Below are 26,355 nucleotides of genomic sequence, written 5' to 3' on the forward strand. Positions count from 1 at the left end.
TGTACTAAATTCTTTCTTACCTGTCACTGAATTTCAGCCCTCGAGTGTCAACAGGAGGCAGAGGATGTGGGTATCTACACGTCTAGGGAGGTGGAAACTAGTGAGGTGCTCAGGTAGGTGACACTGTCATCGGGCCTGAGGTGACGAGCCAAGTAACCCGGGAACTCATGTTATATCCCCTGGCCTTGGCACACACTGTTGGACTCTTCCTAACTCTAGTGAAGTCATCCCATTGGACTCCAGCATCCAATGTGCCCTCCTAAGTATTCCCTTTGGGCACCCTTAAACAATGTTTTCCCCAGTAGATGGAATTTATGAGAGACTAGGAACAGATAATGTCCCTGGCAGGGAAGAAGGCCTGAAGGCAGGCCCTACATGGTGGGGTCTAAGGATGCAGTGGGTACATTTCTCGGGATTTTCCTCAGAGCGTCAGATCAATTCCACTTGATGAGATGAGCTCTGTCTGCATGGCTATCCCTCAACTCATGGGTCTCAGGCACACCATCTGCCCTGAATTACCCCTCTATAATGGGAAGCACAAGGAGGAAGGGCCTGAGCTGCCATTTGGGGTCTGTAGTTCCAGCTGCTGAGGGGATGTGTTGTGCAACCCAGAGAGAGACTGGCTGACTTATGTCAGCTTTGCAGACACTAGGTTTCCCAACTCCGAGTGACTTTATGGAGTGGGAGGGAGAGCGACCAGATGCGCCCTACAGGCTGAGAGAGGAAGGAGTCTGCATGGCCTGTGAGGCTGGGACTCCATAAGGACAGGGGACCAGGTGATGAGGAAGATTTAATTACAAACCAGTGTGTCTTTTGCTCTGTTCTTCTGCGAGCCCATTAGATTGTTTGCTATTATAGAATTGTGGGGGTGCCAACAGGGGATAGGCTTGTGGGTGGGAGCTACAGTGTGAGTCAGAACGGGGTCCCCGAATACTCACAGAAACCAGTCCACCGCGATGATGAGTGTGATGTCATCCGTGGGCAGGCCCACAGATGTCAGCACAATGACCATGGTGACCAGGCCAGCCTGAGGAATCCCAGCTGCCCCAATGCTTGCAGCCGTGGCCGTGATGCTGTTGACAAAAGAACCCAAACAGAAAGGTTTATCAAGGAGCACCTCGCAAAACTTGGGTCTCCAGGCTTGAGGACCCGCTTTATAAAAACGGAAATAAATAAGTAAAAGCAATTCACCGAACTAAGAGTCAAACTAACTAAAATCAACCATGCACTTTTTATTATGTGTCAGCTGATAAGCTGAGCGTGGTTTGCCTCATTTGATCGTCACGGCGACCCTTGTGAAGTGGGCTTTGTTACTGTGACCATGTTTAAGTAAAGAAACTGGTGGATGGAAACTTTTTCTATGTTCTTACAATCATTTTGTAAGGTCTGAAAGGAAGCAGAAGAGGGTGACTTGGTAGAGCATTTGCCCAGCACTGCCAAGGAACTCACAGGTGAATGTGAAGTGCATGTGTGTGTTTGTGTGTGTGTGCACGTGCTCTCGTGTGTGTGCGTGTGTGTATGTGTGTGTGTGTGTGGTCAGTATGGACCCAGGTGCATGTGTGTCAAGTGTCTAAGATTTACTTGACAGGGTGACGTGAGAGCATTGCCAAGATCTAAACTGCTTATGATTTCCCCCACCTCCTTCCCTGCTGGTACTAGAATGCCTAGGTGGTAAGGCCACCTAGAATGAAATTGACACTTGCCAGCCTCCTAAATTCTAACTCACGAAACACAGATGGAAGTGACTGGCCAACCTTTGTCTCCCCCTCTTCCCACTGGCAAAATTGGTAAATGCTGAGAAGTTGTCATGGAGCACCTGGGTGAGGGGGTCACCTAGAAACTGAAACTGCAGCCGTCATTCCTCCCATTGTGAAACACCGCCCAGCCTTGAAGGCTTGGTGGGGCACACCTTACAGAGAACTGTATTTGTATCCTGTTTAGGTCACTGGTACCATTTTCATTATTAATTCACACGCAGCTGAACCTTTGTCTTAGCTCAGGGCTCTACAGTCAATATGCCAAAATGTGTCTGGGAAGAGGTTATATAGTGCAGCAAGACACTGACCTCCAGCCTCCGGTGTGGTTAGCCTGAACCTCCTGATCCCTGGTCAGCCTATGATCCCAGGTCATAGAAACCTCACCTCATCATTTCATACTAAAGTATGCCACAGCTATTACCCCTTCCTAGCTACATGCACACGCGTGCAGAATATAACACACTTCTAAATACACCTGAGAAAAATGGGGGGTGAGTGATAGAGATGAAAAGAGATCCAAAACATATTTTAAGACATAAAACTGAGATTTGATCTGAGAGGAAAAAAAAGTTGCAAAGGACATTTGGTAGGGGGGGGCATCTGGGGAAATCAAGATAGGATGGTATTTTGGAAGTACTTCTGAGATTATATTATTGTGAGTATGTAGAATATCCTTATTCTTAGGAGATGAATGCTGGGTGGTGTAGAAGGGATGTATCATGACAGGAATACAGAGGGGGAGAAGGCAGTGAGGGCGGGGGAGAAAGCACAGGCACCGCAAAGTGTTAATTTCTAGGTCTAGGCAGAGGATACTGTAGTACTGCTTTAGCTTTCCTATATACAGGGAACTTTACTAATAAGAAACTGTGAAAACCAAAATCCGATTTCTAACACTGTTACTATTTGCTAAATTCAAGCCCACAGCAATGAAGGGCACAGTTGATCTGAACTTGGAATCTTAAAGCCACCTGCTGCCCTTAGTCTTTCTGACTCCTGGCTAAGGGTTAAATCTGCCGGGACACTTGGACCTTCTCTGGCAGGTACAAGGAAAACGGCGAGGAATGGTAGCTGCTTCTGCAGAAGGAAACCAAGAGGTCCGAGAAAAGCAGCAGGTGGAAATTACTTTTCCCTGGACATCTTGGGTATGGGTTAAATGAGTCTCTGTAAGATAGGGTTCTCTGCCTTCCTTGTATGGTCTGTCATTTACCTTGTAGTGCCAAGCAACTAACCAAAGAAAAATCAACTAATCCAGTTTTCAAGTGTGTTTTCATTTTTCAATATCGCCTATAGACATAGTTTAATGTTTTAAAGTGGGAGACTAACTTAATATTTTTAAAACAGAATTATTCATATTATATATTTTATAGATATTAAAAAATGAGCTAGGTAGGGCTGGAGAGATGCCTCAGAGATTAAGAGCACTGACTGCTCTTCCAGAGGTCCTGAGTTTAATTCCCAGTAACTACATGGTGGCCCACAACTATCTATAATGAGATCTGATGCCCTCTTCTGGTGTGCAGGAATACATGCAGACAGAACACTGTGTATAAAATAAATAAAAATAAATAAGTAAATGAGCGAGGTATACCTGTAAATTCTATATTGACAAACAAACCAATTAAGGAGTACATAGTATATGTGGTATAATTACTAAAAAGAAGTGTGTCTGTGTCCTTGTATTGGAAAAGGTCTTTGGGAATCAGTCATGGATGATGGTATCTAACAGAAAGATTTAATATGGTAACAGGTAAGTGATACTTTGCATGTGATACACTTCTGTATTATTTGAATGAATATCCTCACCTGAAGTTAAAAAGCTGAAAAATATATTCATCTACACCCAAGCCCGCTCCCTCCAACTGCAATCTCCTGTTCTTGTGTGAGTCCCTCCCACCTCGCTCATTCTCTCATCTGTTAAAAGCATTCTGAAGAGAATGTCGGAGAGAAATCTCCCCTTGTACCTTATTGTAATAATCTGTCCAAAGTTCAGGTCAAAGTTGTTAACTTGAGCGATGAAAATGGCAGCCAAAGCCTCATAGAGGGCGGTCCCATCCATGTTGATGGTGGCCCCCACGGGGAGCACGAATCTGGTGATGCGTTTGTCCACGCCATTGTTCTCTTCGAGACATTTGAAAGTGATGGGGAGGGTGGCAGAGCTGAGGACAACGAAACAGGACATGTCAGCTGCGTGTCTCGTCTTTGGTCTTTTGCACAGATGGTTCCTTCCTCTCTCGTGTCCTGACTCAGTCAGCATTTGTCTAACCAGGGGGTGAGGAGCAGTGTGGCGTCCTCACAGGCTCACTTGGCTACTCTTCTGTGCCTGGGTTCCTCTGAGGAGTTACTTGTGATTATTCCCATGCCATGGATCCGGGGCCACAGTATTTTCTACCATTTCTCTCAGGCAGATGTCAACAGAAGACAGGAAGGTAGTGGACAGGCAAGGGCTCTTCCTTCCCCTTCACCACTCAAAGGATTTACAGATAGCCCTTCCTTGGATCCCAAGGAGGTATCAGAGGTGAAAAAAGTCAATTCAAAGTTCCTGAAATTTAAAACCCAGAATAAAATGCCTCTACTTACCCCCAACCATGAGGCTCAAGGCTCAGGTCTAAGGTAAAGGTTTAGACGCTTTTTCTTTCTTTCTTTCTTTCTTTCTTTCTTTCTTTCTTTCTTTCTTTCTTTCTTTCTTTCTTCCTTCCTTCCTTCCTTCCTTCCTTCCTTCCTTCCTTCCTTCTCTCTCTCTCTCTCTCTCTCTCTCTCTCTCTCTCTCTCTCTCTCTTTCTCTTTCTTTTTTTGTTTGCTTTTGTTTTTCAACACAAGGTTTCTCTGTCGCTTTGGAGCCTATCCTGGAACTAACTCTTGTAGACCAGGCTGGCCTTGAACTCCCGGAGATCCGCCTGCCTCTAACTCTGCCTCCCAATCACTGGGATTAAAGGCCTGAATCACCACTGCCCGGCTAGACACTCTTTCTTAGAGGAGCAAGCCACACACACACACACACACACACACACACACACACACACACACACACATACCTTGAGGAGGTCCCCAGAGCTGTGATGAGCGCTTGCAGCAACCCTCCAATGAACACCCAGGGGTTCTTCCGGGTGACCAGGAAGTAGAGGAGGGGCAGGACAATGACGGCGTGAATGAGGAGGCCAACAATGACTGTCACTGTGTACATGGCCAGCTGCCCCCCAATCACACCCATGTCCTCCATCTCAACAATTTTCCCTGCGATCAGGAAGAGGATGCCCAGAGGTGCATACCTGTGGGAAGCAGCACAGGATCCATTGGAAGTTTGATCCCTATAGGTTATTGCTTGTCAATTACCCAGCAGGGGAGGAAAAAAAAAAAGCCAAAGAGGGAAAGACAGGGAATTTCCAAACTGAGCCCTGCAGAGACTACAGCTCTCATTCTTGTCTGCTTAAAACACATAATTCCTCTGCTATTTCTAAATCACTCTAGGACACCCCACCCCATTCCCACTGGCCTTAGACCCTAGGAAGGAGAAGAATTTTTGGTCCTCATCTCCGTTTTCCTAGACACAATTGAGTCCCTGCTTGGATCTTCAGATGCCTGCAATTCCCTTTCCCTCTTGACTCCTGCCAGGCACCTGAAACAAACCACTACACTAATACCCATACTTTTCAGAACACTTTCCATACCACAGCCTGCTTCCCAAGCTAAAGCAGGAGGTATGCTAAGCCATGCATGTGCCAGTGGTCATGTAGTCAGCTTTCTTACTCAAGGGCGGTGTTTCTCAATCTATGGGTCACGACCCCCTTAGGGGGTCAAACAACCCTTCACAGAGGTCACCTAAGACCATCAGAAAACACAGATATTCACATGACAATTCATAACAGTAGCGAAACAGAGTTATGAAGTAGCAATGAAAATAATTTTCTGGTTGGAGGTCACCACACCATGAGGAACTGTATTAAAGGGTCATAGTATTAGGAAGGTTGAAAAACCTCTGCTCTAGGGCCATTTTATTGCTTTCTTCCGTAGTTACATCCCACTTAAAATATTACTTAGTGGATTTTCTTCAAGTCACCTTTTATACTTAAGTCAATTTCCTTCCACAGGAAATTTTATGTTACTATGCAAACTAAATTCTAGTACCACTTACCATAAATAGAAGACCATAAAATAAAGCCTGAGCTATTAAAATTAATAAAGTGTGTGGATGTACGGACTGCGGTCAGGCTATAGGCATTCAAATTAAGTAATTATCCACAGGCTGTTACTCACACTCCCTTGCAAGAATGGGCAAATGACCCGCCAGCGACACCTATATGCTGGACTAACCCTACTTCTTCAAAGGTCTACTTTCGACTCCCTTTGTGTGATGCGTGCACTAAGCTAAAATGAAACACACTGCCAAAGACAGAAGCCAATCACCCTGAAGGAGACGGGTCTGCTGGGAACTGCGGAGGACTTGCTACAACCCAAGAAATACAACGCTCCTTTCAAAGGCCAGGAAATCACAGAAGTACCTGTTCTCAGAAACGCAATAATTCAATGCGGAGCGTGTAGGCGAACGTGGAACTAGAAAGGCTCCATGTGAGGTTCGTTCAGTGGCCTTGAATGGGCTCCTTTCATGGAAGGGGGTGAAAGGTGGAGGCATTTTAATAATATGAAGATAAATGTCCACTTTCAGCCCGGCCAGGATTTCAAAGGGGCCTTCCAAGTGAAGGCTCCTCTGGGGACCACATTCTGACCTGTCTTTGTGCCAAGTTCATATTCATCTTCTGCAAACTCCTAAGAAGTGGATTTCTATGGGCTTTGGGGGCATTGGAGACAAAGGATATTTTTAATCATGTTGGTTGAGTGAATGCTTTTCATAGCGATGGATGCCTTCCTGCCCCAGGTGCCAAGAAGGACCCTAGTTATTAAAAATAAAGGATGAATGAAAAACAACTCCCACACAAGGCCTAGGCCAGCAAGGGGCTCTGTCCCTGCTGGGATAGTTTACTTTCCAAAGTCAATGTTCTCCCCTTTGGACTTAGCCTTTCTTTTGTCTTCTGCTCTGAATTTTATGAAAGGTAGTTCTGTTATAAATTGTGCCTTAGCAGCCCATAATACTTCCTGTGAGCTCTTCTGTAGGCTGCTACATAGCATGAATAAGAATATATCTCTCTGGGTTTTTATTATTTGTGATACACTGCTACAGCTATGCCACACACATTTCTTTCTTAGGGTTCAAATAGAAGGGGAAACTCATCGCGTCCTTCCCCAAGGATCCAGGGCCCGCGATTGCTTTTTCTCCTACTGGGAATGCTCTTTTTGTACAACTGGATGTGCCTAGTCATTCTGATCTGAGCAAAAAAAAAAAAAAAAAAAAAAAAAAAAAAAAGCCACCCTGGGCCTTTCTGTACCACCCAAGCAAATGGCACGCCTTCTCACCCTTTGCTTCTTTCACCGCACCTATGACTCAGGAATATGATATTTATGTGCTTGATCATTGTTTGTCTTCCTTAAAAGTGTCTGACATGCTAGCCGGGCAGTGGTGGTGCCCACCTTTAATCCCTGCACTGGGGAGGCTGGCAGATCTCTGTGAGTTTGAGCCCAGCCTGGTCTACAGAGTGAGTTCCAGCACTAGCTCTATAGGTAATGGGAAAACCTATCTTGAAAAACCAAAAGTGTGTGAATCCATCCAGTGAACCTTCGTCCGCTCTCTGTTGCTGAGGCTGGTATGCTTGGTCCCTCTTCTTATCGAGGAGTACAAACTCAATAACTAAGCACGTGTAAAGTGGGTGGAAGGGGTAAGGAAGCCGAACCTTTTCAAAACAAGGAAGTACAGGGCCTCTGCAGTGCCAGAAAAACACCAACTCTCCTGTGGTTTCCAGAAAAGGATCCCTGCAACCATCCGTCTGGCTCGGTGGCATCTTCCTCAGAACAGAAGACACAGCCATCGCAATAAGCATCTCGTACACAGCTAGGAGGCACACAGGAATACGTACCACATTATCACCGCCACCAGCCTCATGATGGCTTCGTTCAGAGAATCAAAGAAATCTCTCAGCGCTTGCCCCTGCTCCTTCATGTTTCCAATCACGAAACCGAAACACATGGAGAAGACAACGAGGCCCAGGGCATTGACTCCGTTCACAGACCCGGGAACGGGCACCATCTCCTCCCGGATCCGGGTCAGGGTCTCCATGGCCTCCGACACGTTGCTGATCACGGCGCCCAGGAGTGTTTCGTTGGCCTGGAGGGGCACTTTAAAGCTCCTCTTCTCATAGCTGGTTTTGAACTTAAAATAAGAAGCACAGCAGGAATCAACTGATATTTATTAGTCTTTTTATACTTCCCAGTTGTCCAAATTTCCTATCATGATATATCTTATTTTGTATTTAAAGGACCATGTTATATATACCTACCTATGTATCACCTATTTCATTTGTGGCAAATCACTGTTTCTCAACACAGACAAGCACACTGAAATACATATGAATCATAACGCACACATATACACTCAAATATGTAACAAGTTGTGGTAAGGAGGGAATACCAGCTGAAGATGTCAGAATTGACATACACACGGACCTTTACTTTCTTCCGAAATCTTAGTAAATGACTATGAGATTTTCAAAGCATCACAGGCTCAAATAGTCGCAAGTCCTTTTGTCTTCTTTGGAGACCATGCACAAATAACTTACCGTCCTTCATTTCATATCCCACAGCTGTGAAACAGGAGAACCACTGATTTTCACCTCACAGGCTTGTGGCAATGACCAAATTAAGCACCACAAGGGACACCAATTTGTAAACGTAACGTACGACATTACTGTCGACTAAGGCTGTCCAGTGACAATGCCCTTCAGGATTAGAAAGTTCAGAGAACGGGAAAGAAAAGTCCTTAAACACCTGGTCGTCAAGACTTTCCTGCTCGATAAGTCCCTATTCTTAAGAGCTCCTTGCTTGGTAATTGGAGATGATAACCTTCTTGTTCCATCTCTCCTAAGCCAAGCCATGCTCTTTCCCTACAGGAAATTTCCTGCAGAGAAGTTCCAGTCAGCAAGTGCTGAGAACATTGCTGTGGATGGCCACAGTGAAGCCTGTTCCCCTGTGATCTCCAGAAAAATGAAATTGCTACCCTGGCCTTGATAGCGTTGGTATTAAATAAAGCAACGGCATGTGAGTGGCGACTGGGTTTCGAATCCAGGAAGGAAGGCATGGTTGCACATGAAGTGCTTGGCTGCTTTTGTATCAAGAATGAGAAGGGGACTTTCTAGTCTATTGGAAAACCACTATCTCCAAACAAGGAGCTGTTAATGCTGGGGATTGCTGGTCACTTTCAAAACACATATAGTCCTTTTACCGACAACTCTCAGTCTCTTCCTTCCAGCATTTGCAAATTCTGTGGATTCTCCAGGGTACATTTTCAGCCTGGTCATCCTGTCTTAAGCCTTCTACTCTTCACCTTTGGACACAGTTTAGAGCCTCCTCAGAAACCTTATTTGCATTCTAGTCTAAGGTAAATAGACCTTAGGGTGACACATTTGCTTCCCCTCACAGCCCTGCAAATGCACCCGAACTAAACACAAGCCTGTAAAGGTCATCACTTCCCCCATCTAACGGATCTAGAAATCAGCATTTTTGATGTCATCCATTGCCAGCTCAGACAGAGAGACTCACCATGCTGGGTGGGCTTGTTGGATTGAAAGAGATTTAGTCTTTATTGTGACTGCAGTTCTTGAATAAAGGAGGTTAGATTTTTGGCTGCCTGAACATTTTCTTACTTTTGTGGTCCTGGGAACTAAACTCAGGGTCTTAAATGTGCTCTATAAACTCTCTACACCTAGACTGTACCCACATCATTCTTTCTGTTATATACATGTACATATACATTCAATTAAAATTTGGTTGCAATTGTTTATCTAGTGGGGTTAGGGACACACGCCATGGTGCACATATGGAGGTCAGAGAACAATCTGGGAGAGTCATTTCTCTCCTTCCAGGATGTGCTCCCAGGGATTGACTTCAAGTTATCAGACTTGGTGACAATGCCTTGACCAGCTTTAAACCATCTTGCCTGCCCTTTGTTTTATGCTTTGAGACAATGCCTCATTAAATCATCCAGGGTAGGCTTGAACTCACTCTGGAGCCTAAGATAGCCTTGTGTTTGTGATCCTCCTACATTCTACTGCTTGCTTGCTTTCTCCCTTCCTTCCTTTTTTTTTTTTTTAAGAAGGGAATATGTTTTGATCTTGCAATCTGCTTGTGCATTAAGAAAGGGGGAAAGATGGTGTCTTACACATGTAAACATATGTAAAGTTCTCTAGGAGGTAAGGGTTTGATTTTTATTTTGTATGTCCCAAGCAGAATGGCTAGGTGAATTGACACCACATAGGAGAGTGTTTGGGAAGCAGCATTTAATCTACTATCTATTTCCCCTTGTGTAGCTTGGCCAGTAGAGTGTTTCTAATCAAGTGAGGTTAGCATTTCCCAATACTGGGAGATATTTGTATCCACCAAGTAGAGAGCCAAGAACTGCTAAGCTAAGAGGAAGAGAGGGCTGGACCTCACCTTGGCCTCCAGGTGGAATCTCTGGGTTGCTTTCTAGGAAGCAACAGGAGCAGTAAGGAGAGGAGAGAAGGCATGGATCCGAATTCTGGGTCTGCCGTTTATGACTTGCGAGAGCTTGTGCTTATTACACAATTCCCATCCTCATAAATGAGCGGCCTCATGGGTGAAGTGAAGACAGAGCTACTCGTCATGTTCATGTGAAGACTAAGGATAACACTGGTGCTTGGCACACAGCAGGCATTCCGTAAGCGATGACGCCATTCCTTTCCTATACGGCTCCTCTCTCTAGACTACCTAAGGCTCTTCATAATAAGTAGGCCAGGGACTTTTAAATCAAACCCAGAAACTAGAATAATCTGTCTAACAATAAGGCAAGTTGTCAGTGCATCTATTTATAATTGAATTTGCTTGCTTTGCTGAGTGTTTGCATGGGAGCCCAAGGAGGGGAAGAAAAGAGAGGGTCTTCCAATTAATCCTCAAAATTAACATAAACTAAATGTTCTGTTTGTGTGCAATATGTGTGTGCCTTGCAACTAGGCCACCTTTAATACGAGTGAAGGACCATTGTCACCTAAGTTTCCCATTAATCCTGGTGCCTTCCATATGGCTAGCCAGAGAGGTATTTCTTACCTTAGAGAATGAAAAAGCAAGAGAAGGGGGTCCTACTGGCTTGATATGTACAAAAGGAATTTAATTTTTATTATTTTAATTGTGTGTGTGTCTGTGTGTGTGTGTGTGTGTGTGTGTGTGTGTGTACATGTGAATTCAGGTACCTGGAGAAGTGTTGGATCTACTGGAACTGAAGTTACTGGTGATGGTGAGCCACAGAACATAGGTGCTGGGAACAGAACTTAGGTCCCCTGGAAGAGCAGTCAGTGCTCATAACCATTGAGCCATCTTTCCAGTCCCCCAAGAAGAATTTAAAAGGTGACTTGGTAGCTGGAGAGCATTTACCTGTTTAAAGCAGGCTTCCACCAGGTTGGGAGGGAACATGTTCCTGCGAAGAAAACAGCAGTCATTTGCAAAACTTCCTCAACAGTAACTCTGTCCCTTAAATACTGCTTCAATGTGTCTAAGGTAAAGCCTGCATTGAATCAAGTAGCAAATGGAGAAACCGAGATACTGTGACTCGAAACTGGGTACATGGTTGCTCCAGGTATGGCCCATGCAATCCACATCTTTCAGGGAAGCCCCGAATTCAGGGCACACATCCTCTTCTCAGCTCATGAGATTCTTCAGCCGTTAGAATATTAAAACCTTACTGCTTGGAAGAATCAGTGAGCACGGAGATGCTTTCCCCATCAGCAGGGTGGCTGCCTCTGGGCATACCCCAAAGTGGTTATGCTGCTATTGTGCTATGGGTACAATAGCACAAAGAAAAGCCGCTTTTCTCTGCAGGCTTTCAGGGAGTTAGAGACAGCATCCTGGAGAGTCTGAGGCTCTTTGGGAGTCAGTGGCGAGCTGGACCCAATATTTGAACTTGAGGCCTCTGTGGCAAGGTTTGTCACTTCCTCCAAGACTGAGTCAGAGTGGTGGTTGAGGAGGATGAAACAGTCCTGCTCAGGAATGTGGCACTGGCCAAGTCAGTGGCCACCACTGATGTCTCAGATGATTCATCTGTTAAGGAGGGGAGTGGATTAAACTGTCGGTGGGATGCTAGGACGGAAGACTGGGAGAAAGACATGACTCATGAACTTGAGATTCTGGAGACTGTATGCTATTGAACTCATACTTTAAGGCTATATTTGCTTGTTTCTTTCTTGCTGCTGTCGGGACCCTCCTGTTTTGTTTTTCTTCCAGTCTGTGCTCTGTGGGGGTTTTTGTTCCCACTATGATGCAAGTGTACATTCAAAGAGCTTCTAAGATAAATGCCCAAGCTAAGGGAGGGGCAGGACAGCCACACACTTTTTACTGGGACAAAAGATATAGAAACTTACAGTGCTCTGATGGGCCAAACAGGCTGGGGATGACAAGACCTCAGCATTCAAAGGTAAAAATTACAAAGAGAGACAACATAATATTCCTAACCCAAGCTAAACATAGTAAATGTTTTTTTAATAGTTCCATGAACTTAATAAAAGCATAGCTATCAGTTACTAATCTGCAGGGATCTTCATCCTACTTTTTTATTTTTTGAAATTATAATACAGTTCTATCATTTCCCCCTTCCCTTTTCTCTCTCTAACTCCCCCCTGAACATGTCCCTTTCTTATTGCTCTCACTGGGCAGGAAATATCAGGAAGCTGTTACCCTTAGTGCCCTGGGATCTCCTCTATGAGGAGGCTTTCAAGAAAAGGTCTCATTGTGGTTGGGTGAGGCTAACATCTGGGTGACACAAGTTTATCCCTGGGGGGGGGACAAATAAAGAAGACCCTCTTCTCCAAACGTCTCTTGACTGGCTCGTGAAATGACGTTTGGAATCAGTCCCTTGGGGAAGCTTCTTTCAGACGAGCAATGGGGAACCCTTGGGAGTGGCTGTCTAACACAGGAAGCTTTGGATCTTTGCAGGTAAGATGGAAAGAGGAAGAAAAAGTTAGGCTTCGACCAGAAAGACTGACGCCCCATACTGGGAGAAAGCAGACAGGAATCTAGAAAGGCCTGGGTTAGGACATCCTCCATTTGTCCCGGGGATCCACCCTGCAGTCTGTGCTGAGGCGTAGGACCTAACCTGTATGGATTAGGATACGGATTTGCTTCTTTTCTGACTCCTCTTGGTTTTGATTAGTGGTGTTTGCTGACAGCTTACGGAGTAATAAGAGAAAAAAGGTCCGTGTACATATCCCATCGGCCCCTTGCCTTGTTCAGTTTGATTGAAGCCTCCTCCATCTCCTTCTATTAGAGTTCCTACGCTGAGGCCTATTTCCTACAGCGGCAGTCCTTCCTGGGCTCTGCCAACAGTTCCTTTCCTGTGTTCCTTACGGTCAAGGGTGGTGGCAAAATATCTTATCTCATTATACTTTGGGGCCTCCCAGAGCTTGTTTAGAGCCAGGGTCCTGCTGTGTAGCCCAGGTGAGGCAGGCCTCGACCTCCTGATTCTCCTACCAAAGTCACCCAGGGCTGACTTTCAGAGTTCCTTCGGAATATTTAGTGTGCTTGGTGCTCGGATCTGACTGATCCAAGGACAGGTATGTAGAGAGAAAGAAGGAAAATGCCAGGCTCAAACTTGGGCTTGCTTTGATGATTATCCACTTTGCTTCAGCTGATAAGACTAAATTGTAATCAGCATCTAGTTGGCTTACAAAACACCTCTGACTTTTCATTACTCATCTGCCAAATCCTTTCTTTGCAAATAGTATAAAAGAAGGATTTCTAGTCAGGAATGGTCAGAGGAACACAGAAGTCCCGGCTGTGCCACGCTGGTGTTTACCGTGGACGATGATGCAGACCACTCATCTTAAATCGGAAATCTGAGAAGCATGTCATACGCTGCTAAAAACTACCTTTCAGAGCAAGACTTGGGGGAAAGCGCATGAATAATCACCCAGTTGGTCCAGAGTAAACTGCACAGAGGAGACACCTTAGGGTCTCAACACCAGCAGGGCTCAACCACTTCTTGCTCATCTCACATCTTCTCTGTAAAATTGGAAGCTAGACTCTCAATATCAACTTCCGTTAGAGGAAAGAAGAGATGTGACTTCCATGTTAAGCCTGACAGGGCTGGTTCTGTCAGATACCTCTTTGAGCGTTTGGTTGGCTTCCCAAAATATGAGGGTTTGAGTGGTCAGTGTACACCCCAGGGAAGGGCCACAAGGACATACCTGATTAAATCCAGGAAGGCATCGGCAGCAGTCACTTGGACGATTTTACCTTCTCTGTACATGTTTTCCTTGGTGCCCTTTCCGGGATGGATGATGATGACAATAATTATGCCAATCACCACAGCAATGATGGTGGTAGTCATGTAATAGACTACAGCTCGCATGCCCATCTTCCCTGACGCCTTACTATCTAGGGCCGCCATTCCTGGGGAAGGCAAACAGAAGGTTTTCAGGAAGTCAATCCAAGGGATTCTCCAGTGGAAGACAAGGGGAACAGCATTTCCTTCTATACCCGCTTTCCCTCACCCCTCCCAGAAATACCTGCTGTGAGAACTTGCCAGTGATCATGTGATCACCCATGCTCTACCCCAGATTGATGTCATGAGGGCCAAGGAACACCAGCTTCCTAAACGCTCGAAATAAAGTGCAGTTCATTTCTTGCCTCGGTTATTATTAGTTGGGGAACCGACATGTGTGAGTAGTGTGTGTTTGCGTATGTGAGTATGTGTATAGAATTATTTGAAGAGATTTCCATCAGGGTAGTGGGCATTTACTAAAGTCCAAGCACTGTGTTGAGTCACGTACACAAGCTGCCACTGAATTCTTTTGAAGCTACTATTTTATATGCGTGTTATGGAGTCTCTCAGGTATCTTTTATGTAACACTTATTTTTATTACAAGTACTTGCCAATCTATCTTCAGTTTGTATCCAGGCAAACACTGGGTTCTAAAAGCTAAAGTTCTCTCATCACATCTCTGCTGCTTTATGCCATCTCATTTAATGAAGTTGAAAAATTTAATTTTGTGGAGTTCACCTTGTTCTTGTACCCTGTCTCCCTCTTCCTTGCCCCACAGGACACCTCATGACATGTTAAAAATACCCCTTCTCCTCGATTTCAAGACATACTCAATGTTTACTGAAGGGGAAGTCCAGTGTTAGTCCAGGTGAAAAAAGGTGTATGGTTTTTAAGGGCTCCCTGCGGTGCAAGCTAATGGGACACATCCCAGGACCTGCTGGGCTGGAAAACAACGGAAAAATCAACCCTCCAAAGACTAACTTAGCTATCCTAACACAGGGACTCCGGTTTCCTTAGCACTCTCTCCACTTCCTTTCTTCATCCTTTCCAACACTATCACATACTGAAGTCTAATTATTGTGTAATCTAATTATAGCTTATCAGAATACTTTACTGGTTTTTTAAAGATTTTTTTTAAGATTTGTGTGTGTGTGTGTGTGTGTGTGTGAGAGAGAGAGAGAGAGAGAAATAGAGAGAGAGAGAGAGAGAGAGAGAGAGAAAGTGAATGCTCACAGAGGCCGGAAGAGGGCATTAGATTCCCAGGAGTTGGAGTTACAGGCAGTTGTAAGTTGCCCAGTGTGGGAACTGAACTCAGGTCCTCTGGAAAACCAGAAAGCACTGATCCATCTGTCCAGCCCCATTATTTACTATTTAAGTTGTGCTTTCATAAATGTATTAAAAGATAATAATAATATGTTTCTTTTTCTTTTAATGATTTGTTTACTTTTATTTTGTGTGTCTTGGCGTTTTGTGTGTCTGTGTGAGGGTGTTGAATCCCCCAGAGCTGGAGTTACACAGTTGTGAGCTGTCCTGTGGGTGCTGGGAATTGAACCTGGGTCCTTCGGAAGGCCAGCCATGGCTCCTAACTCGTGTACCATCTCTCCAGACCCTTTAGCGTAATTCAATGATATATATCAGTGCCCACATTTATACAAACATATTTAGGGTAAGCACTTAAAAAAGGTTTTCATAGCTGGGTGGTGGTGGTGCATGCCTTTAATTCCAGCACTCGGGAGGCAGAGGCAGGCGGATCTTCGTGGGTTCGAGACCAGCCTGGTTACAAGAGCTAGTTCAGGGCAGGTTCCAAAGATACAGAGAAACCCTGTCTCAAAAAACAAAAACAAACAAACAAGCAAACAACAAAAACAACAAAAAAAGGTTTTCATGATTGTTAAGTAACTGGTTAAATTTGCCTTAAAATATTGACACAAAGGGACTGAAGGAGGGATAGAAGTTACAACTTTCCATTTCAATTCCAATCATATTTGAATTGTATTGTATCGTTTATAATTTTCATAAGCATTTACTTAATAAACACCTAAAGACTGAGGTTCTAGTGAATAGCAAGGAGAATGCACTGAGAACTCAAACTTAGACAAACTTAGATCTTATGTGACTCACTTTTGTGAATGTGTTGCCCCTGAGACCATCAGTCTCATCTCTCACAGTCGAGGAGGCTGAGTGGCTTTAGTGAACGGCCTTGACCTCTTATCCTGGAAACCCAGGGCTAAGTGTCCGTTTGCTGAGATGGTTACCACTCAGTGCTTCAGCTGCATTGTAACTGGGCTAGTGTGTTCTCAGTAGACATGTTCACCCCCCCCCCCGCCCCATTTTCATTCTCAGGACTGATTCACGTGCCAAAATATCTGTACTTTGCTGTCATTGTAATGCTATTTCCACAAAGGGGCCACCCTCTTGCAGGACGGCCCGACTGGACACCACTTTACTACCCCATCCTTCCGGCTCTTTCCCTGTCTACTCAGAGAGTGCAAGGGCTGATATCTCTGCCAGGAGGTACCAGGTGACAGTGTTCTCTTCCTCTCAACGGAGGCTTTCTTTTCCTCTGCCCCCTGTCTTACACTCCTTCTCAGACGTCTTCTCTGATGCTCCTGCCCATGACTGCCAACCTACAGGCTAGTTAGAGAGAACACTGGTGGTCAAGACAGCATTGCGTCCAAAGCGGAGACAGAGGAGGAGGCTTCTATACCTCTCCCCCTCCCCCTCCCCCTGCCGAGAGGCATGGGAACGTGAACATAGTACCCATGGCTATAGGGACAGTACCTTTAGAAAATGGTTTATAGGTTTTTTTTTAATGCTTTGAAAGACAACCAAGTATCTTTCATACTTACTAATTCTGAAATGATAAAGACAACCATCAGAAGGCATTTTCTTAGCAAAAAGCTAAGAAATGAAATGATTAGTCAAAGAAGAGGTCTTGCCCACTTCTGCATATTGGCCTTTTAGTTATGAGAGAAAATAAACTGCTATTTCAGCCAAAGAGGATCCCGTCACTAACCAAGTCTCCACGAAAGTCCTTCTCCTAAAGGGAACCTGGTGTCCCACACAGGACAACTTGCTCCCTCCTGCTCCTGGAATACTTCAGCTTCTAAAACTAAAGACACTACTAAGAACAAGGCCATATATTGTTATCAGGGAAACAGCATGGCAGATGTGTGCAATTTGTTCCTCACACAACGGCCTCGGAACTAGTGGGGCCAGGGAAATGATGGGAGAATTTTGGAAGACAAACCTCAAGCAAGCAGGACATTGTTCTTCCTCTCCCGCACCTGAACTCTGTAACCATCCTCCTCCCCCACATGATGAAATATGAGAGACCAAGTGCTACAGCAGAGACTAAACACACACACGCGGAGAGAGGCTGGGGCAAGGTTAGAGTACTAAATCACTTTCGTAGAAAAGGGAACTTTGGCAGGAACGTCCCAAATGTTTAGAGAGGGAAAGTTTGTGTAGATTCTTGTCATTTAGTTTAAAATATAGGGGAGGAAAGGGCACTGAGGCGACGGGAGATGCGAAGTCACTTGGGTATGGGAGTGGGTTACGACAGCCGTGTAGTCATCTAACATGGCTGAGATCACATTCCGGGGTGAGGCATCACCGGTCTCTTTTTGCTCATTTGACAGCTCCCCTCAACATCTGTAGGAGGGCAAAGACTGCCACCAGCATCCTGGACTCTGAAAGAAATCCTATATTGTGTTCTTTTAAAGTACCACAATGGCTCTCCCAGGTACGACCATATGCCTTACTGTTTCTATGCTTCGTATTAACTACTGTGTTCATCCGCAGGCTTGATCATAAAGTCCTGATGCTGTATATTCATTTAACTCCAGGACGTGGCAAAATGCAGATGTCATTGGTACTGTTTTGTGGGTAAAGAAATAAGAGCCCAGAAAGGTGAATGACTCCCCAGGGTATCACAGCTAATAACCGCGGGAGCCGGATCCAAACCACGCTGCTGAAAGACCACCTTGCTGTTTTCCTCCTTTCAGGGGTGACCCACATAACACTTCTTGTTGCCCTTGTTGACTTTCCCTAGCTTTCCTGTGTTGAGTTGAGACAAGCTACTTGGTTTGAGGAGGACACTATTATTATAGGGATGTAATTATGGAAAGCCTCCGATGGAATTCCTCTGCATGTCTTAGATCTGCCCAAGGGCCAAGCTGAGTAGTCCTAGTCATAGGAAGGAGAGCTGACCTGGCAGGGCAAACCTTCCCTCCTGTCCTGGAAATGTGATCCAGAGCAGGCTGGCATGTGGGAAGGAGGGGGGGCTGGCATGTGGGAACGGAGGGAGGAGGGGGGCTGGCATGTGGGGACAGAGGGAAGAGGGGGGCTGGCATGTGGGGACAGAGGGAGGAGGGGGGCTGGCATGTAGAAATGGAGGGAGGAGGGCCATTCATTTTTCTGATTGTGAGAAGGTTTTGCTTCTGAAAAATCTGCTCATCGATAAGCGATTATTGTGCAAGTAACCATTCCTGAAAACCTTCAATCTGCAAAGGAGTTAAGCCCTGAAAAGAGCTTAAACAGGGTCCTTTCTAGACTATTAAAGATTAACAAATTGCTACACATACCTTTGTGCCATAAGAAGCAAGTTAATATAGAATAGCTTTTTTTTTAACCCATGTAGAAAGTCTTTGGGTAATCAGTTTAGCACAACAAATATGCACCAAAAAAAATTCATGGGATATTTTGAAGGGGGAAGAGAGGCGTATTTCCTGCATACTATGTGGACCTCTGAATTGTAAATTAAATTTCCTTTGATACAATGTTTTGTATGACTTGGATAAATGAAATATATCTTCAGCCAAGTTTTAAAGGGGCACATAAATAATGCCAGGCTCCCGAGGTTCTGTCATTTTCATGGATTCCACTCTCCCATCTGCTAAAAAATCTATGCCTTACAAACGAACATGTTTCAGTCTGCTTCCCTCACGATTCCTGTCTCTGGTTTTGGAACGAGAAATCCAAAAGCAGCCTTCTGTTTTGAATTGTCTTTCCACGTATCCTTATGACACTTCATTGTTCTTCCAAGGCCCCTGGACCAGGCCCAGGAGGGATAGAAAGGGCAGTGGCAGTTCCTGATTCAAGAAGAGTGCTCTGTTTCGGTTTTGAGTTCTTTTTAGATGCGTTCCTTCTTCACAATGCACTCTCAAGCATGCATCTAATGAAAGCCGCCTGTTTCCAGTCCTCCTAGAATTTCAAGATGGGCAAACTTACAGCAAAGAACTCCAGGATGAACATGTACCGTATTCACGGGAATACAAGGTGATGTGGTTTTTAAAGACAGGAACATTAAACTCTAAAAATACTGTTTATTTCATGCTTGTATAGTAGATAGAGAAATGAGTCCCGGTATCTTGAGCAGCTGTTGAGTATTGGACAGTCACCTACAAAGGTGCTGGAAGCAGAGGGTCAAAAGGTCACAGAGGAAGGGGCAGTGGAGTTAGGGCATGAGCACCCAGCCAGTCATCTTAAATCCCTGACTAAAACTTAGCAAACATCTTTTGTATTGTAATATTTTCTTCTGGGCTCTTTATAGATTCAACAGTAAAGAAAACGAAAGTTCTGTGATTCTATTCGTCTTTGCATAAATCTTTAAAAGTCAGGCTTCAAACTGTTGGTAAAGAATGATGTGTCATATCGGGCCTGGTGGTGTATAGACCTGTCAGCTCTAGCTACTCGGGAGCTCAGGATTGTAAGTTCAGGGTCAGCCTGGGCTTGCTAATGGTGCGGGCCGGGGCTGCGGCTCTGTGGTAGAGGATTCGCACCCTCCTGTCTTAGCTTCTCTGCTGGCTGATCTACGTCATCCTTCTGGGTGAGCACACGGGGGCAGCTGCTGTTGTTCTGTCTTTCCATGCTTGGACAGAAGAGTGAGTGAACTAACAAACAGACGGCAAACGAAAAGCAGACAGGAAAGGGTGAGGTCTAACGGTGAGTGCTTGCTTTCTCAGGTTGTGATTTAGTGGATCATGACTGTATTTTTTTTAAAAATCAGTTAACAGAAGAGAACAGTACAGAAAATACTAGAAGATATCACACACAGTAAAGATGAGCAGTGTTTGGTGGAGATGTTTTTCAGCTTCCGACCTGCAGATATGAATGTGCCAGGCCACACTGAAAGATGCATTTGTCATTTTGAGTTCAGCTTTATAAACCCTGGCTCTACCCCCACTCAGCTGACAGTAGGGGCTCCGTCTTCCCTTCTCTTCACTATCGTTACCCATGACTCTGGGCTACTCCTCTGACCTCAGAACTAGCGTCTTTTTTTGATCAGGTCAAAGGAGTCAGGGTGTTGATTTCCAGTGTCTGCTCAATTCATCTGCTCAGTTCTTTCAGGCATTACGATAAAGGAAAAACTGCCCTTCATGGAATCGTCTACAAAGAAGGTAGTCTCCTCTGTGTGTGATGTGTGCATGTATGTGTGCATGTATGCATGTGTGAGTGAGGGGCGTCTGAGTGTGTGGAGGCAAAGGAGGTGTTCAAGTGCCTTCTTTTGCTGCCTTAGTCCCTGGAGACAGGCTCTCTCACTGAACCCGGAGCTTGTGAGGTTTTCTGGACAAGGCTGATCCCGGCAAACCCAGAGCTCCTCTTGCCTTTGTCCTTTACCCCCATGGCACTTAGATTACAAGAGCATATAACTAGAGTAGCTTTGTTCTTTTAATTCAAAATCTAATTTCCATACAATATATTTGATCCTATTCCTTCCTCCTCCCCAACTCCTCCACATCCTTCCCACCACCTCTCCATCCACCCAACTTCATGTTTATTCTTCCTGTCTCTCACTTTGTCTTTCTCAGCAAAAGCAAAATCCTGAAAATCAAATCAAAACTATCTAAAAACAAAACAAAACAAAACAAAAAACCCCACAAAACCAATAATACAACACAACACAACAAAACAACTAGGCATTTTTCTATTGGATTTAAAGTCCATTCCAATGAGAATGAATCCATACCCACCAACATTAAAGTGGCAGAGATCCTGAGGCTAGATAGGCTGTGGGCAAGGGAAACCCGACTACTATTATTCTGCTAGATGAGCACAGCAATAAAATGAGTTCTAATGGCACACTGTTAAACCATAAATCAGTGCCTTTGTATGACTTGGATAAATGAATATGTCATAAGTCAGTGCCTTTCTCAGCCCTCATAGCAGAAGTTTCTTTTGGCAGTGGATGGTAATTCATACAGAGACCCATAACTAGACAGTGTGCAGGGAGGGAGAGTCTTCGGAACGCTCTGCACTTCCTCCCAAGGCTCAGAGACTGATGTGAAAGAGAGGGCAGAAAGATCGGAAGAGCAGAGGGAACAGATGACCCCAAGGAAACGATGTCTTCCAGACAGGACAGGACCGCTGCGCCTATGAGCTTACAGAGACAGTGACAGCATGCCCTAGACCTGAATAGGTTCAACCCAGAAGAAATCTTAGTACTGAGAAAGGAAGTACACATACAACCCCATGCTTAACCAAGAAGCCATTTGCAATTGGTACCTCTGGGACAGGGAAAAACAGTTTCGTCAAGTGGATTACCACTAGGTATATCAACCACAGTCCAGGACAGGCCTCATGCTCATAGTTGGCCAACACACAACAGACACCATAGTCAGCTTTTGAAGTGGGTGCTGGGCGTCCAAACGTGGGTCCTTAGCCTCATACTTGCACCTCAAACTTTCTTAGTAAGTCATTTCCCCAGAGTTTTCTTTTCTCTTTTTTTTTCTTTTGTGACAGGTCTCACTATGTAGCTATAGCTGACCCAGAAAGCACCATGTAGCCCTGCAGTCATGACAACGCTTCTCTCTCGGCCTCCTGAGATGGCAAGCATGAGCCGTCCTGAGCGTTGTTCAATCATCTCCACAAAGGCTGACGGAGATTTTGCAGCTTTCTCTGCCAATTCAGTTACAAATACTTTCACGTGTTTGTTTTTGTTTTTCACTGCAGCCAAAGTTTCTGTCCTAATGATGGCTGATCGTACCGGAGAACCTGTCGTTTTGTTATCCTGGAATGCCATTTAGCTTTGGAAGGGTGAGCACGTGAAAGCAACAGGCGCTAACACTTAGCTGCTTGGGGCGGCGTATAATTTGTCAGGAAAACTGCTTTTTTAATTTGACCTCTAAAGTTGGTTAACACATCTTTCAGTTACAGTGCACCCTAGAAAAATAAAGTGTAAAATGGTAAACAAGGAACGCTGTTTCTGAAAGATTGGCCAGTGTGTGTGTGTGTGTGTGGGGGAAATCAGTGGAGCAGACGATATTATTAGTGGTAGAAAAAGCCAAATAAACCACTTTGCTCCTCAGATTGCAAGGACTAAGCAGATAGTCTTCTTTCTTTTTCTGTGGCCATAGCTGTGGTGTAATTTTTTTTTTTTTTGCTTTACATAGAAAAGGCAGCGAGGGGAAACTGAGGCCCATATGGCTGCCTCTAATATCAGAGCCGAAGTATCTGTTGGCTTAACCTTAACTTGGACGCGCCCTCCCTTAGCCATTCAGGCAATGAGATCCCCGAGTGCCCACGCTTTCCCCCTTCCAATTCTGGTCCTAATCCAGCCCTGGAATTCTGGTGGTGCTGTTTACTCTGGACCCTACCCCAGGGACTTCCTGTCACTCTCAGCGAGGTCACCGGAAATGGTCGCAGGGGGCAACTCTGAAATTCTTGTCTCAGAGGCTCCCAGCTGTGGGTGCGAGGCCCCCTGTGAGGTGGTTTGGATACCCATTTACCCTTCACAGTAGCCCATCCTTTGCTCACGATATTGGAATGTGCCACACAATATGCTGTTTTTGAAGAGGAACCAGAGAGTAATTCATCTTCTTTATGTGTGCTAAGCAGAGCAAGAGGGAGAGGCAAGCGGGCCCGCGACAGGCAGGGGAAGAGTGATTAGTAACAGCTGACAGCCTCAGACCAAGACCCTTTCTTTGGTTACCTCATTGTAACAGGTCCGGCACAAAGGAAGCACTGTCTCCCTGCCAAGATTTAGAAACCCCGGGACCACGGAAAGGAGCAGGAAAAAGACAAGCGTGAGCCGGGTAGAGGGGACAGCAGGGTGATGAGAGGCGCTCGGTCATACCTTTGTACCTGTAGAGCTGGCGGACTTTGAGAGTACCCTGTTTTCTAGTGGGGAGACGTGCCTTCCTCTGCGTGGTCGGCCTCTAGTGGCACCGGCCAGGGGCCCTAATAGTGGGAAAGTGGGGGAATTCGCTAGCGGAATGAGCCTGCGGAGGCGGTCAATGGCTCTGGGTTAATGAGGGGAAGGAAGTCTTTGGAGGGCCAGAGCCCCAGCTGAGGGACCCCCTCTGCCTTTCCCCGCTCCCAGATCACAACTAGCAACCAACCACTGGAGGAGTCGTATGGGATTTCCAAACCAAGTGTTTTTACGGTTAGGCTGTGTTTCCCGCTGTGGAGAAGACCTTCCTGCAGACCTCTTTTGAAAAATGAAGATGCCCGCGACAGTTTGTCTCCTAGCTGCCAGAATACTGAATGGCCATAGCGGATTCTACAACTGGGCACCACTTGTACAAAGTTAACCAGAGGATGTCTGTAGTTGAGTACAGAACATGTCAGGTTTCAAGGGGCGGTGATGGTATAATTGCTTTTTCTTTCTTCCCACACAAGGCTTGCGCCCTTACAGAAGAGAAGGAACTGGAATGAAAGCCCCATAGAAGTTGAAAGCAGCATGGATACTGAAAATCAATTCAATCTGGCCCAGCTTCGCAGAACAGCTGAGGCAGGACAATGGCTCAGGCCCAGTGTACATCTTCCTGGGGTCAAAAGAGTCACAAGCGTCCATGCAAACCTATATTCATTCACCTCCCACCCCACCCTCATTCCTTGGCATGCCACTATCCTGGAACCAGAACCTAATTTGGAATGGGATTGAGGTTCAAGTTCAAGGCCAAAGCCTGAAATTAGGAATTAAAAAAAAACTTTTTAATCAATCAGAATAAACCTTACTCATCCACATCCTAAATTAAATATGAGTCTTATTTACTCTTTAAAAGAACATATTTAAAAGCCAATTTCAGGTCTACTTTCTGATCAGCTAGAGCGTTCCAAATTCAGTCTGTGGGGATGGAATTAAGGCTGGGATGATTGACTGACAGGAAGAGAGAAAAGACAAAACACAGAGATGGGAAAACTGGAAAGAAGAGAAACAAGGTCCGTGGAGGAGAAAAGTTCAGTAGGCGCCTTTATCTCGCAGCTATTTCTTGGCTGTGGTCCCTGACTCCCTTTTGGCTACGATTAGCTTTCTCAGCATTTAAAAACTCATTGATTGTTCTTATCTAATCTATAAAGGAATAGACACACCCAGGGAGTCAGAGATTATATTCTCGCGGCTACCTGAGCCAAACAATAAAAGCAATATCAGCGCCCCTGTGAAACAGTCCCCAGGTCTGGAGCCAGTCAGCCTTTTCCATCTCTGTCCTCTGCGCAGTATGTGACCTGTTTCCCCCCGTAACAGGAAAAGCTGTGTTGTTGCCCCAGACACGGGGGCAACAATGGATTGAATGTTTCCTGAGAGGGTCTAGAAGCAACACTTTCCCTACTTGCGGCTTTCTAGAGAAGAGTTAGATCTCTGGCTGCTGTTTAAGCTCTGCAGTGCTCAAAGGCATTCGTACCTTTTGCTTATTTAAAGGTTTTTCAGCAGGTGATTAGGAACCTTTAAAAAATTCCCCCAAGAAAATTGGACAGTTCCTTACATCAAACTACATTTATTACCAGTGGACCAGGAATCCTAGGAGTGGTCTAGGATGGCTCTGTAGCCCTGTCTGTCCTGAGCTCAGTATGGAGCCAAGGCTGGCCTTAAATGCTCCTCAATAAACTACATTACCCAAAGTCCAAAGATCCAAAAGCATGAAGAAAAGAAAAGACCCAGAGGTGACCTTTGGTTGACTTGATAGTGATGATGTCTGAGGCTGGTTGGTAGAGAATAATTTAATTTAACTCAGAATTGAGGAAGAGGGTGGATGCCAATGCAGCCAATGGCGATGCAGCCAATGGGGATACAACCAATGGCGATGCAGTCAATGGGAATACAACCAATGGCTATGCAGTCAATGGAGATACAACCAATAGCGATGCAGTCAATGAGGAGGCAACCAATGGTGATATAGTCAGTGGGGAGGCAACCAATGGCGATGCAGTCAATGAGGAGGCAACCAATGGTGATATAGTCAGTGGGGAGGCAACCAATGGCGATGCACGGGGGATGTTGCTAAAGAGAAATATGGTGCTCACAGGTAAAGTAGAGAGCAACATGATTCAAGCATGGATTTTAAATGAATGATTCAGGGCTGTGGCCGGCCCATTACAATGAGAGGGTTGGAGAAGTGGCAAAGTTGTGTTAACAATATCCTGCTCTTCCTAAAAGGGTATTTATTGTTGAAACAATTTTTTTTCATTCATTCGTGGATTAAATCATGATGATGATTCTTCTCAATGTTCAGGCTAGAGGCCCGAGTCTACCCGGCGGTGGTACTCACAAGAGGAGAAGTGGTACATCACCTGGGCAGTTTCGATTTCAAAACAAAACCAACAAATAAAACTAGCATCAAACCTCTGCTTAGGAACATGGTTATCCTCCGAGACACCTTTTTTTTTTTTTCCTTCTGGAAGTAAGTGTCTAGAGCAAATCTGACCCACAACCACCAGGGCAATTTGGTCATCCTTCCCCTTACTCAATACCCTACTCCAAGGGTTGTCCTGTGTCATCTTTTCCCAAGGCTCATTAACTGCAATGTCTTTTCCACCCTGACCACTGTCCTCACGCTCCATCCACAAGTTTTTTACAGGCCGGTTTCCTACTCTCTGCCTCACCCTGCTCTTCCAGCCAGCCTACACTGCTCAGTATTCCTCAGCCATGCTGGAGTTTTCCTGTCTCTACATCTTTGCTCTCAGGCTTTCCTCATTTCCTGTACAGATCCAACAGCCAGCCCAACCCCCAAATTCCCACCGCACATTCTTTGTGCTTCTTGCTCTCCGGGTCTGCTTTGTTTTACAGTCATGTGTCTACCTGTCTGGCTCTCCATTTACACGGCCAAGTCCTTTACGCTAGTGGCCAGCAATGCCTCTTCCTAGCTTTATTGCCGGTACCGGTTTGCACGCTGCCTGCTCGAAACAGGAGCCTCATAAATGTATCTTGGACTGGATTCAACACCCTCTTAATGGCCACTCTGCTTTGTCAAAGTTCCTCCTGAATGCGCTTGGAACACGGCGCATTACTTC

The 26,355-nt window shown here is 45.3% G+C and overlaps 1 protein-coding gene and 1 long non-coding RNA gene across 2 annotated transcripts in view; one reads left to right on the forward strand and one right to left on the reverse strand.

The window, feature by feature from the left end:
* The window catches only part of Slc1a3 (solute carrier family 1 member 3), a 77,211-nt gene that overhangs the window by 3,689 nt on the left and 47,167 nt on the right, over window positions 1-26,355 (reverse strand). Inside the window, exons 4-9 of the mRNA XM_048429027.3 lie at window positions 14,048-14,252; window positions 11,244-11,286; window positions 7,721-8,013; window positions 4,790-5,023; window positions 3,719-3,913; window positions 939-1,073 (exon numbers count right to left, since the gene is read on the reverse strand). Coding sequence (XP_048284984.1) covers window positions 939-1,073; window positions 3,719-3,913; window positions 4,790-5,023; window positions 7,721-8,013; window positions 11,244-11,286; window positions 14,048-14,252 — 1,105 coding nt within the window. The remainder of the gene's footprint in view (window positions 1-938; window positions 1,074-3,718; window positions 3,914-4,789; window positions 5,024-7,720; window positions 8,014-11,243; window positions 11,287-14,047; window positions 14,253-26,355) is intronic.
* On the forward strand, window positions 19,145-24,093 carry LOC125396940 (uncharacterized). Its single transcript, XR_015735009.1, has 4 exons — window positions 19,145-19,404; window positions 22,078-22,161; window positions 23,070-23,150; window positions 23,746-24,093. It is a non-coding gene; the product is annotated as an uncharacterized LOC125396940 (long non-coding RNA).

Source organism: Myodes glareolus, chromosome 15, assembly GCF_982192425.1.
Source record: "Myodes glareolus chromosome 15, mMyoGla1.1, whole genome shotgun sequence".
NCBI lineage: Eukaryota > Metazoa > Chordata > Mammalia > Rodentia > Cricetidae > Myodes > Myodes glareolus.